The sequence below is a fragment of the Hipposideros armiger genome, unplaced genomic scaffold, assembly GCF_001890085.2.
Source record: "Hipposideros armiger isolate ML-2016 unplaced genomic scaffold, ASM189008v1 scaffold_0, whole genome shotgun sequence".
In the NCBI taxonomy this organism is placed as follows: domain Eukaryota; kingdom Metazoa; phylum Chordata; class Mammalia; order Chiroptera; family Hipposideridae; genus Hipposideros; species Hipposideros armiger.
The window spans coordinates 2,003,563-2,015,663 of record NW_017731350.1 but is presented as its reverse complement, the minus strand read 5'-3'; the positions used below and the strand labels follow the sequence as shown (position 1 = coordinate 2,015,663).

At 43.5% G+C, this 12,101-nt stretch overlaps 1 protein-coding gene across 3 annotated transcripts in view; it reads right to left on the bottom strand.

The window, feature by feature from the left end:
• Positions 1-12,076, bottom strand: part of IFT172 (intraflagellar transport 172) — a 33,043-nt gene extending 20,967 nt beyond the window's left edge. For 2 of the 3 annotated variants that reach the window (XM_019630349.1, XM_019631060.1), the window contains exons 1-14: positions 11,879-12,030; positions 8,288-8,431; positions 7,958-8,070; positions 7,510-7,549; positions 7,151-7,216; positions 6,875-6,954; positions 6,561-6,648; positions 5,523-5,737; positions 4,316-4,439; positions 3,812-3,907; positions 2,739-2,900; positions 2,328-2,381; positions 1,981-2,084; positions 1,304-1,389 (exon numbers count right to left, since the gene is read on the bottom strand). In XM_019630349.1, coding sequence (XP_019485894.1) covers positions 1,304-1,389; positions 1,981-2,084; positions 2,328-2,381; positions 2,739-2,900; positions 3,812-3,907; positions 4,316-4,439; positions 5,523-5,737; positions 6,561-6,648; positions 6,875-6,954; positions 7,151-7,216; positions 7,510-7,549; positions 7,958-8,070; positions 8,288-8,431; positions 11,879-11,917 — 1,411 coding nt within the window. In that variant the 5' untranslated portion in view covers positions 11,918-12,030. Of the gene's footprint in view, positions 1-1,303; positions 1,390-1,980; positions 2,085-2,327; positions 2,382-2,738; positions 2,901-3,811; positions 3,908-4,315; positions 4,440-5,522; positions 5,738-6,560; positions 6,649-6,874; positions 6,955-7,150; positions 7,217-7,509; positions 7,550-7,957; positions 8,071-8,287; positions 8,432-11,878 lie in introns of all 3 variants that reach the window. The other variant, XM_019629524.1, reaches the window with a different exon arrangement.
• Positions 12,077-12,101: the final 25 nt, after the last annotated feature.

Here is a 12,101-nt window from a genome sequence, read left to right as displayed (position 1 = left end):
TAAAAGATGCTGAAAAGATAAGCCACAGGCTGAGATAAAATATCTGCAATGCAAATAACTATCAAAGGCTATAAACGCACACACAGAACTCTTTCAAGTTAATTAAAAAAAAAAGACAACCTGATTTTAAAAATAGGCAAGGGATATGAACTGGAAATCCACAGAAAAAGAAGTTTAAACAGCCAGTAAACAAATGAACAACAACAAAAAATACGAGATATTATTTCACATAAATCAGACTGAGCCAGATAATGAAGTCAGGCAATCTCAAATACTGGAAAGCAAGTGGAACAATGGGAACTCTAACGCTGGTAGGATTGTAAATTGGTACAACCTCTTTGGAGATCAATTTGGAAATATTTAGTGAAATTGAAGATGTATCTCTTCTATGATTCAGCAATTCCTCTCTAGGTATAAATCTTAGCAAACCAAAACACTGTAACAGTGAAAAACCAACAACTTAAATGTCCATCAAAAAGATCCAAGATAAATAGAATGAAATGTTAGGATTTGACAGAAGTGGGTGCTGGTATACAAGTAATAATATTGCTACTAATAGTAGCCAACATTTATTATGCACGTATTATGCACTAGTCTAAGTACTTTTCATATGAAGTAGGTACTATTTTTATCCCCATTTTGTGAATGAGGAAACTGAGATACAGAAGTTAAGTAACTTACCAAAGATCATACAGGTACTAAGTAGAGAAGTGGGGAGGTTTGACTCAAGAGCTCTATTCTTTATAGCTATGTTATATAGATATGTTATTCTCTATACTTCTTAGAGAATACTATGCTATTCTCTATACTTCTTTTCTATGCTTGAAACTTTTCATGATAAAAAATTAACAATTAATAGATAAAATAAGATTTATAAATGCAAACATTTGTGAAATGAAAATAAAGTTTGTTATCATTAGTTACTAATGACAAAATATACAGAAAATAAAGCCCCTTCAAGTTCTAAGAGACTATGATCCTGTGAAGTCTAAACAGAAAGATTCATAAATTTGCTAACTGTTCTTCTCTACAACTCACAATTTTTCAGCCCTAAGATACATATCTAGAGAACATGAATAATTATATGGGCAGGCCTATATATGTACCAATGTATCTATATCCAGACATTTAGATATAGACATGCCTATATTTGAACATTTCACATCTCCGTTGCTGAGCGGGGTCACACATTTACCTGGTGCTTCTCAGATTCCTGGATCCTCTACTGCACACAATCCTGTGATATGTTAGTGCACTATAGACAATTATTTTGTTTTTTAAATTACGAGAGAGTCTTACTCACCTACAGCAATAGTCTTAATATCAACAAGATAAGCCAATTTCTTATTCTCTTCCATTCCTCGCTGACGCCTCTCATTAATACGGACACTGAAACAAGGGTGAGATAAGGCAAAATGGGTTTAGGCAGTCAGGATGTTTATCAAGGGCTCTGAAGTACCACATGGGATGAAGTGTTCAGATTAACCTGAGGACACACACAAGAGTTAGAAGTCAAAAGGGAATTCGTTTGTGTTTCAAAATTTAGAGAAGTGGACTGGCTGTGTGGCTCAGTTGGTTAAGAGCAAGAACTCTGAGCAACAGGGTCGCCGGTTTGATTCCCACATGGGCCAGTGAGCTGCGCCCAAGCTGAGCTGCCACTGAGCTGCCAACAGGTTGCAGGATGGCTCAGCTGGTGAGAGCATGTGCTCCTAACAACAAGGTTGCCAGTCAGACCCCCGCATGGGATGGTGGGCTATGCCCACCCACAACTAAGATTGAACAGGGCACCTGAGCTGAATTGCCCTGTGATGGGCGGCCGGATGGCGACTGGACTTGGAGCTGAGCTAGCTGCGCCCTCCACAACTAAGACTGAAGGACAACAACTTGGCTGTTCCCCTTCCCCAATTCCCCAACACTGTTCCCCTCCTCTAATTCCCCAATAAAATCTTTAAAAAAAATTAGAGAACCTTGTGGGGTTACCTGATGAGGTGGGGGTTCATGAATTCAGTACGTACAGAACCCAGAGTATCATTACTCCCATATTCCACCAGGGTTAGCTCTCCAGCATTGAAGATCATGCATACCTGGGGATGAATGGAATTGTTATATGGTGGAAAGCTTGCATGAACAAAGAGGAAGACAGTAAAGAAGTACACTGTCAGTTCAAAGTGACTCCCACTTTTCTCTCTGCTCTGTTCCTCTGCCTATTTCACCCCCACCTTCCCTTTATCTGATGTCTCCTCAACCCCGTGACACTTGCCATCCTCTGACACAGGAGCTGGAAGGAGGCTTAACGAGACGGTGATGGTGAATCAAGCTCTACTCACATTTTCATTTTCAAAGAAATACTTCTCATTGCCACCAGATCCCTGCCAAGCTACCTGTAAAGGGGGAGAAGACATAACAATGTGGATAACTATCCAAGACAATGCTGAAAAAGTGACGGGGGTAGGGGGAGGCAGAGAGGTTGAGTTTGGGGGAGGCTTTGACAGTGCACAAAAGAGGTGCTATGTCAGATTTTGCCCTAGTCCCTATGTTTCTGAGAGATGGGGTAAAAACAGTCCAACAGTGGTGATTCCAGGATTCTAAGCCTCCTGGGTCTCATTCGATGACTCCAGGTCCCTAACACCAGAATGTTAGAGCTTCCCGTGGAGAACTTCCCCCTAGGAATCCTGATTCCCCCAAAGTAGCAACTCAAGATGCTCCCCCCTTCCCCACCCCTCCATTTTGGTTCCTACCTCACTAAGGCGATTCGTGTTCAGGTCCCCTAGCAGCAGTGTGTCTGACGTGTGGGCCACCAGATAACGTTCTTTTCCCAGGATTTTCACTTCTTCCACTTCATAGCCATAGTGTGACTTGAGTACCACTCGGGTCCCCGATGACAGGTTCTTCACAATCACCTAGGTGGGAGACAAGCCTGAGCTATCTGGGCTTCCCCCAACCCAAAAGAGGCGTGAATGTGCTGTACCCTTTGCCCACCTCCACAGTGCTAAACAAAGCTACCATCTTGTCTCCTCACCTGGCCTAGGATATTGTTGGTGATAAGGACACCTCTCATTTAATAGTGATTCATTATTTGTGAAATGCTTTCCTATATTATCTCTTTTGATGCTTATAATACATATGATTCTGAAAGTTCCACTGGGTAAAACCCATTGCTCTCCCTATGTTCCCATAGCTATAATATTTGTACAAACCTTTATGGTAACTTTTACCACAGTGTACTATGTTATTTTTTGATATGTTTGTCTCCTTTGCTGGAACGATCTTCTCAATTAAGGGACAATGTGTTATCTTTGAATTCTCAATGCCTAACAATGCTGACACACAGAGAATGGATAAACGTTTCTGGAGAAAAATGAAAGAATGAAGGAATCAATGAATAATAAGTGGAAGGAAAGGAGTGTCGAGATAAGACAAAAGAGAAAAGTAGGCTCTGGAACTAAGAAATAAATTTACAACGTCACACACAGTGAGTTCAGAGGCCCTAAAACAACAGAATTCACCCTTGTAATCTTGCTTATCACCTTCCCCAGTTGACATCATGCAGGCAGTGAAATTTTAAACCAGGAGGATGTAAATGGCAATCCCTATATCTCTTAAGCCTGGTGTTTAAACCTTTTCTTATAATAAGCTGGAAGGACTACAGCAGGAAAGTTGCCAGAGAGTTGCCCTGACACATTTTGTTCCCCAGAACAGCTCGGCCAAAGGTTCAATTGGACACTATGGCTGTGGCCAGAAGGCAGGGAAGTGTTCCAAGGACGAATGAGCCACGGCAAGATCTTGGTGAGGCAGGCTTTTAGTTGCTCACCTGGCTAGGTCCCACATACGTCAACTCAAACTTGTTGTTATAAATGCTCCTTCGGAGGCAGCAGTCAAACTGTTCCACGCCACCACAGAGTGTGCCCTAGAACGGAAGGTGACAGCACATGGGGTAATACGCACAGTACACAGGCATGAGAAGGTATCTAGAGGCACCCTCAAAACTTAGCTTCTAGACTCTAGGGACGAGTTGGCAGTCAAAGGGCTGGTAGTTTTTGGAAAAGCAGGAAAAGAGGTGGCAATCCCAGGACTCAAGGGCATCACACAGCGATGGGATGCAAGGGAGAAATCAGCCAATACAACTCTTTGTCCCTTTTGGCCTCCAGTGAAGTATGAATTTCTATTTCCTGTCTGTAACGTCAGGTTTTTAGGCTGGGGTCACATGGGAAGAGGAGAGTCTCTAGTGTCAGGGGAGAATGATTTAGGATAAGGCAGGATGCTTCCAGGTCTGGAGAAAGTCACCAATGCAGAAAGGGGTTAACTAGCGACCTACCGCACAGAGTCGCGAGCCGTCCCGCTTCCAGGCCAGGGCGGTGACGGTGTACAAGTTGGCAATCTCCTTGGGCTTCGCCTCTTCCCAGATGCTTCTTCGAGGGCTCCAGTTGAGTACCCGAAGTCTGAAATAAAGTATGTGGCTTTTAGAAGACATGGAGGATGAGAGAAAAAGTGAAAGTGGGCTTGGAGCTGAAGAAAATTAGTCTTGCTAAATCAGAAAAGGAAGGAAAGAAAAGAAAACAGACAAGCTACAGAGTCTCGTAGGAGAGGACAAAAAGGTTCAAAGGAAGTCAGTTGGGAAAATCAGGTCAAAAGTAAAATGGAGGGGTGACCGGTTAGCTCAGTTTGTTAGAGCGTGGTGCTGATAACACCAAAGTTGCCGGTTCAATCCCCACATGGGCCACTGTGAGCTGTGTCCTCCCTAGAAGAGTCAACTATGCCATTGTAGCATGAAAGCAATGTGTAACCGATAAACATGGTTGTTCCACAATAAAAAATTTTAAAGAAAAATTAAAATGGAGAAAGAGTGATGGGAGTGTAAAAAAACAAAAGGAGATTGTGGCTGGTGAGGAAAATGAGCTGCTAGCAGTAGAGAAATACAGAAGGTAGGATTAAGAGAAGAAAGAAAGGAACAGAAAGAGACACAAATGAGGTAGAAAGACAGGACTGACAAAGCTGGAGCTAAAAGCACTCCAAGGAAGTGATGGGACCCAGACCGTAGCTGCTTATCTACTGTTTCATCATTCATTCACTCATTCATTCATTCACCAAACATTCTGAGCATATATTACGTACTAGATACTAACCTAGGCACTGGAGATAAAAAGGTGAATAATAGGCCCTCTTCTCAAGGGCTCTTCAATTTAGCCAGATAGATATGAACACCAAACTATAGTATAACGTGATAAATACTAACTCAGTGGTCTGAAAAGGGGCATTTGGAACACAAAGAAAGGGGAGATAAATTCTGCTGTGGAATCCCAGGGAGATGCATAGACACAAGAGCATGCGCGTTTCAGAGCAGCCAGCAGGCCGATGGAGGGTAGGAGCAGGAAGAGGAAAGTGCAGAATTAAAACCTGAGCATGTCTTTCAACATACACTTGATTCTGATCCAGTCTTCCACTCTGGCTGAGAATAAGTGGGCTAAGGCAAAGAATACACATAGGAAAAGTGGGCGGAAGTTGCAATTGGAAGGGGGACCCACCTGTCATAACTTCCCAGCACCACAGATTGGCCCCCAGGACTTGCTGCAGCTGTGGTGAACTCCCGCTCCTGAGGGTCACGGCTATAATCAAAAGTCTGTAACACATGACCTTCCTTTCCATAGGCCACAATCCTCCGGTCACAGCCTGCAGCCACAATGCTGTTGGTTGCCCAAGCCAAGGCGTAGGGTGGGCATGGATGGTTAACCAATTTCCCCTAAGATGGAAGTAGAGGGTTTTAATCTCTCTGACTCTGAGGCCTCCACCCTGGAAATGTTCTTATTCCTAGCACCCGACACGCTCACTTTGACCATCCTACTCTGCAGAAGTCTTTCTCCCAACATTTTCCTATCTCAACACATCCTAATCCTGACTTCACAAACTGTCTTTCTGTTGTATACGTGCACACACATATATATGACATATATGCACACTTACTGATCTTGTGCTCAAGAGGAAACTGCCAATACTTGTGTGTTGGAGATCTTTAATATGCAGCCAATAAGGGCCTCCAAAGGGAGACGGCTGACACAGTAACTAACCCACACTGTGTGGGCCCACAGGGAGCTATGGCGCCTTACTTTTATTTTTTCTTATTTTTTAGGAGGGAGACATTTAATTATTACACAAGTAATTCTTAACGTAAATAATTCAAACTATAGAGAATTATATAGAGTAAAACATGAACATTCATTTTATCTCCCATCTTTTCCCTCTCAAGAGTAAAAAACTCTTTCTTCTACGAATTTATATACATTTTTTTTACAAAAATGAGAATAATTTTCACTTTTCATTACCCTCAGATTCTTTATTTCCCTTTGTCTCAAGGTTCCTTCCATCTGATGCCCCCTTTCCCATAAATATTAAGCTCTGGCCTCTTAAATACAAATCCTTCCTGTGGCTGTATCCCTCCCTCTGAGGTATCACTCCTCTAGTCAACTCCTGCAGCACCTCAATCTAAATTCCTTCATGTCCAGCGTCTTCTAGGAGGGCTCTTGGGATTTCTTTATCCCCTGGCCCAGAGCATCCTTTATTCATACCTGTGACTCTCCAGACCCTTCATCATCAAAGAAATATCTAACGATGGTGCCATCTGCGTGACCAGTGAGAATTCCTTTCCCAGAGCAACTGAAAAAGGCGGAAAAGGAAGAAAGGAAAGAAATACAGGAAGAGATTAGAATGGTCTGTCTCACCAAGAGAGTCCCCTTTCTCTGTCGAAGACTACCCTACCTGTGGTTCCTGCTACCCATCCTCCCCACCTTTCATACTATGGTCTCCCAGTCCAGACTTCCCTCCCCAGGGCTTCTTCCTACCATGTCCAAGCTCTCGGGATTTACCACTCTTCCTTACTCACTTCGTTGTCAGTGACACCACATAAGAATCTGTCCCATAGATGGTAGATGACTTATTAGTTTTAGTGTTTGCTAAACGAACCTGAAAATGGGAGAATGGATACAAGTCTGGTTAGGCTACTTTCAGTTTCACCCAGGTCCTAAGGAAAGAAAAAGAAAAAAACAAAAAAACGGGTTCCTATGCATTGTCCCCTAAGGGAGAAGATTAGCCATATTCCTCTGTCCAGAACCAGTATCCCCACCCACAACCTCTCCTGTGTGTCTCTTCCCTCCTTTACCTTCCCTTCGGCCAGTCCAAAGACAATGATGTACTCTGCTGGCCACTGCAGACAAGTAACAGCACTCTGTAGGAAAGAAATGACGAGCAGGATAACCCCATCTGTGTAGGTTAACACATTTATAACCACCTGGACCTGAACAACCCGGACACCCTGCCACATGCCACCACCCCAGTTGCCTATAGGGAAGGAGAGGAGGGGACAGCAGGGCTCTAAGGAGGAAAGCAGATGAGGATGAGCAGCCAGGTGGCACCATCCTCGCAGCAGGAAAAGTCAGGCAACTCCTGGTTCAATTTATAAGCAGTATCTTGATACATGTTTATTCAGCCTAATTTCCCAGGGACTAGTCTGAACTGTACCGTCTGGATGAACTTGTTACAGATGACTTTCTTGTCACCCCTGCCAAGCAAAAGGAGAGACAGCATATTAAAAACCACTTCCGTAAGTAAATCGACACACATAATGTCATGGCCCATTAGTTTTCCTACCACTCCATAGGCCCTGAAAGGAGGCATATGAGGGAGCCTGCGTAGCTTTGGAACAACAACAAAGATGCGACATCACCCGTGGCTCCCTGGGATCTCACAGGACCTCTTTGTTGCCCTTAGACTGATTCCTCCAGGGATGGGATTGCAGAACGTGGGACAGGCAGAGGTATGGAGGCAACGACGATAGACTCCAGAGGCTTCTGCTGGCCATGCCCCAGTTTGGCTCCTCATCCTCTCTATTCCCCCTCCCCAGTGAGGCATTTCTTCCCGTCTTCCCCGTTTTTTCTGGGTCACTCCATCTCCCAGTCTCTGTCCTCACCAATCTTCTCCAATCTTGTAGACATAGATGATGTTGTCAGTCTGTCCGATGGCAATTTTAGTGGAATCGGGAGAAAAAGCCATGCCCTTCACCACATAGCTCTTCCTGCCATACTAAGAGTTTAAAAAAGAAAAGAAAGAAAAACTAATGAGTACATGTGAAAGAGAAAAGAGGAAAAAAGGTGCACGTGTGACCATGGTCTCGAGGCATTTATACTGAGAAAAGTGGGGGCAGGCCATTTCCTATGCCGATGGCTGGGAAGTAAATTAGGAGGTTTTCCAGGTTTGGAAGGCCCCATCAGCAGGTTGTTCTCAGGAGTACTCTCTTCACCTTCATGTCAGCTGGTTTGGTGGAGAATTTATCTCTCCGCTCCCCATGTTCATCGTACAGCAACACCACTCGGTCCACCGTGCAGACAGCAAATTTGGCATTGTTCTGGGACCAAGCCATGCAGATCACCTTTGCAGCTCCATCCTGCAGAGGCCAAGGGGGCAAAAATAAACCAATGTGCTGATCTAGAACGCTAAGAGCATTTCTAGTTCCATTACTTCGAGTGTGATTTCGGTCAATTTTCCTTTAAAAAAATCCGTACAACAAAGAGATGCCCATAATCCATACTGGTCTCTAAGGCCATAAAACCCTAGACTGTGAGAACAAGGCAATTCTAGAAATCCATAATGCAAGTGTACTAAGGGGTGGCATTCTTAGTCAACCGTATCAATGTGTCCCTGCAATGGCCTTGGTCCCTCATACCCTAGGTCTGCTACTGAAATAAATGTAATTGATGTAAGTTTTGGTCTTCAGCCAGTCATTCAATTAATACTTTGTCAGTACTTTGCTAAGAAAGGCATGTGGCCAGGGGCTGAGAGGGCGACAAAGAGCAAAACATGGTCCCTGTTCCAGAATGTAACAGGATGTGCAAAACTATAAAAAGACCTGTAAGAGAGGTATGTACAAAGCTCTATAATAGTTTGGAGAAGACTGAGATAATTTTATGTTTATATGATCAACATTAAGCTTTGAAGAATGAATGCAGCTGAGTGAGGTAGAAGGAATGGCATGAGTAATAGCAAGTATGGTGAAGAAACAATAATTTAATTTAGCTGAAACTATCTTGTAAATAGAAAAACAGAGGAGGTAAGGCAGGTAAAACCAATTGAGGCCAGCTCAAGAAGGATCTTCAAAGCTAGGCTAAGCAGTGTGGGCTTATTTGGTAGGAAAGGGAGAGACAGTGTAAGTTCTGGAATAGGGAATAAAATGGTCAGAGTTGAGACTTAGGATGAACAATGCCACCTTGTTGTTTGTCTTTTTTTCCTTAACTATCCACTTCACAAAAGCCCTAGTTAGAAGTAATCTGGGCGGGCTGAGTGGCGCGTTGGTTAAGAGCTAGCTTGGGACGCCAGAGGGCCCCGGTTCGGATCCCACATATGAGAACTAGTGACACTGCCCTCTACAGCTAAGATGCTGAACAACAGCTCAACCTGGAGCTGGGCTGCCGTGAGTCGCGGGCGAGGGTGTAGGCTGCAGCCCCTGCTGCAGTGGATTGCCATGGGCTACCCTGTGTAGCCAGCAGCCAGCGTGAGCGGCCAGCAGCCACTGTGAGTGGCCATCCAGAAGACGGTGACTGATCTGCCTCACCAGGGAAGAGCGCAATGATGGTGCCAACTTGGGCCAGTGAGGCGACGTCCTCCACAACTGGACTGAGGAGTGAAAGGACAGCAACTTGTCTATTCCCCTTCCCCAATAAAAAAAAAAAGTAATCTCCCAGTGAATTATTCTTGCATGTCTGTCCCTTTCACCACCAGCCCTGATCCTCTATGGTTCTATACTAAGGATTTCCCTCCTTGAAATAGAACATTTATTTTGAGAATATGAAGTATAGCACAGGGAATATAGTCAATAATACTTCAATAACTATGTGTAGCGCCAGCTGGGTACTAAACTAAGCCAGGGGAATCACTTCATAAATTATATACTTGGGGTGCCAAAAAATGTATACAAGTGGACACTTTGGTCATCATTGCTCAAGCAGTAGTTTGCTGTAATCAGAAGTGTCTAGACCACTTTGATGGTAACCACTTTGAGCACCTCTTGTAATTGCAGAAGTCAAACGTGACTTGTATTCATCTTTTGTTATCAGTGTATATTGAGTATTCCCATTTTAATACAGTTTTTCTTTCTTAAAATGTGTATACATTTTTTGGCACCCTCTGTATATGTCTCACCACTATGCTGTACACTTGAAACTAATATAAAATAATATTCAATGTCCACTATAATTGAAAAATAAAAAAGATTTACAAAAATATAAAACAAAAAAAATTAGTTTCTGCTGCAATTGTTTGATTAATTACTTGGGCTCAAGCACTGGCTTAAAACAGTTACTTTTCACTCCTAACCAACATATCTCCAAAGTCAGGTTAAAAAAAAGGCTTTTTTTTCCATCAAAATCCTCAAACCAAAGTCAGAAAATAGTCATACTACCACTATTATCACCCTCCAGTTCTTGATTAAATTAGGTTAGAAGGGCTGGAGGGCTCCTAAACAACTGTTGCCAATCATCTTTCTTTATCCTCTTGTCCAATCCCAGGCATTCAGCCCTTTCCTGCATCATGACATCATCTTATTTTGAAAGACTGAAGGAGGAGAATTTCATCTTCAATTACTTCATTAAGGTAAAGAAAATTTTAAATTAGATTCAGGGGGCAGTTTCCTGAGCAATGAGCACATCTTTCTTTTGTTCTAATTTCATTCTATTCTCCTAATGCTACATCCTCTCTGAAGCCTTCCTGCTTCCCATAACCAATCAATTCTCCTTTCTCTGCAATATGTGCCTCACAGAAATGTTGTGAGGATTAAATGAGGTAGAGAATAGAACAATAGTAGTTAACCTTTAATAAGCACTTATTACCATAGACTAGGCACTTTGATAAGTGCTCTAGATGCATTATCTCGTTTTACCACCTGAGATAGATGCTATTATTATACAACTTTTACAGATGGGGAAACTGAGGCACAGAAAGGGTAAGTAATTTGCTCAAGTTTACATACACAGTTTGTAAGTGGCAGAACCAAGATTTATATCCATGTATGTCTGACTCCATAAACCACAATTCTAACTTCTTTTCTTATGCTGCCCTGGCACATAGTAAGCAGTTATGACAGATTATTCTTATTAGCTTTGTATTATTTTGTCCTTTGAGTTCTGAATATCCTTCTCTGTTGTCAGTTTTTACACTGCTTTTCAGTTTACAATGTTCTTTTGTTTATATCTCTTCCTTTAACGTTTCCCTAATCCCCCTAAGGTTGTTATTACTATTACTCCCATTTTCCAAATGAAGAATCTGGGTGAGTGCTGTGAGAGAGATTGTGTGATAAGGGCTAAAGTCAGCAGTATCAGGTCATTTATTTCAAGTACTGGTGGAACTAGGACTTGAATTCTGTTCTAACTCCAAAACCCAGCCTTTCTTCGCCATGCTTCAGGGTTCCTCCCCCACCTCCGCCCCCGTGTCCAAACTCTTCTAAATCTATCCTCTGCACTCCCTCTTTGGGGCTTGTACCTAAAGCGCCTGTTTAATTCGGTGTAGATTTACGTTCGTTGTTTACATGTGCGCCTCTCCCGCTAGAACGAGCCTCTTGAAAGCAGGACCAATAACTGAGCTATCGATAGTTCTGGATCCCTCCGAGCCCCAGCTCGGGGCCTGGTACACATCACTGATGTTATAAATGAAACGCAATAAAAGCTACAGCCGTTCGCGGTCCATCTTGCCTACTGAACACTATAGACCGAGCAGAGTCTGAACCATGGCTATAGCCTTCAGTCTTCTGCACACAGTAGGCGCTCAACATTAATCTTCAGTACCTCATTTTTCTTGGAGAGTTAAGGCGGGCGGGGGAGGGAAGAGGCACGCAACTCCTCACCTGAGGGCTCAGAAGGGTCCTCAGGTGCTTCAACTGCATGACGAACACCTGTCTTTCAGATGCCACCAGACAGCGACAACTCCCGTGGTTACCTGGACAACCTGCCACGCAGCCGCAGCTACGCCGCTGACGCAAATGCGACCAGAGCGCATCACACGTCGCAATCGCAAGGTCACCACGTAGGCTCGCGGCGAAGCAAACAGAAAGTGCGCAGGCGCAGTGC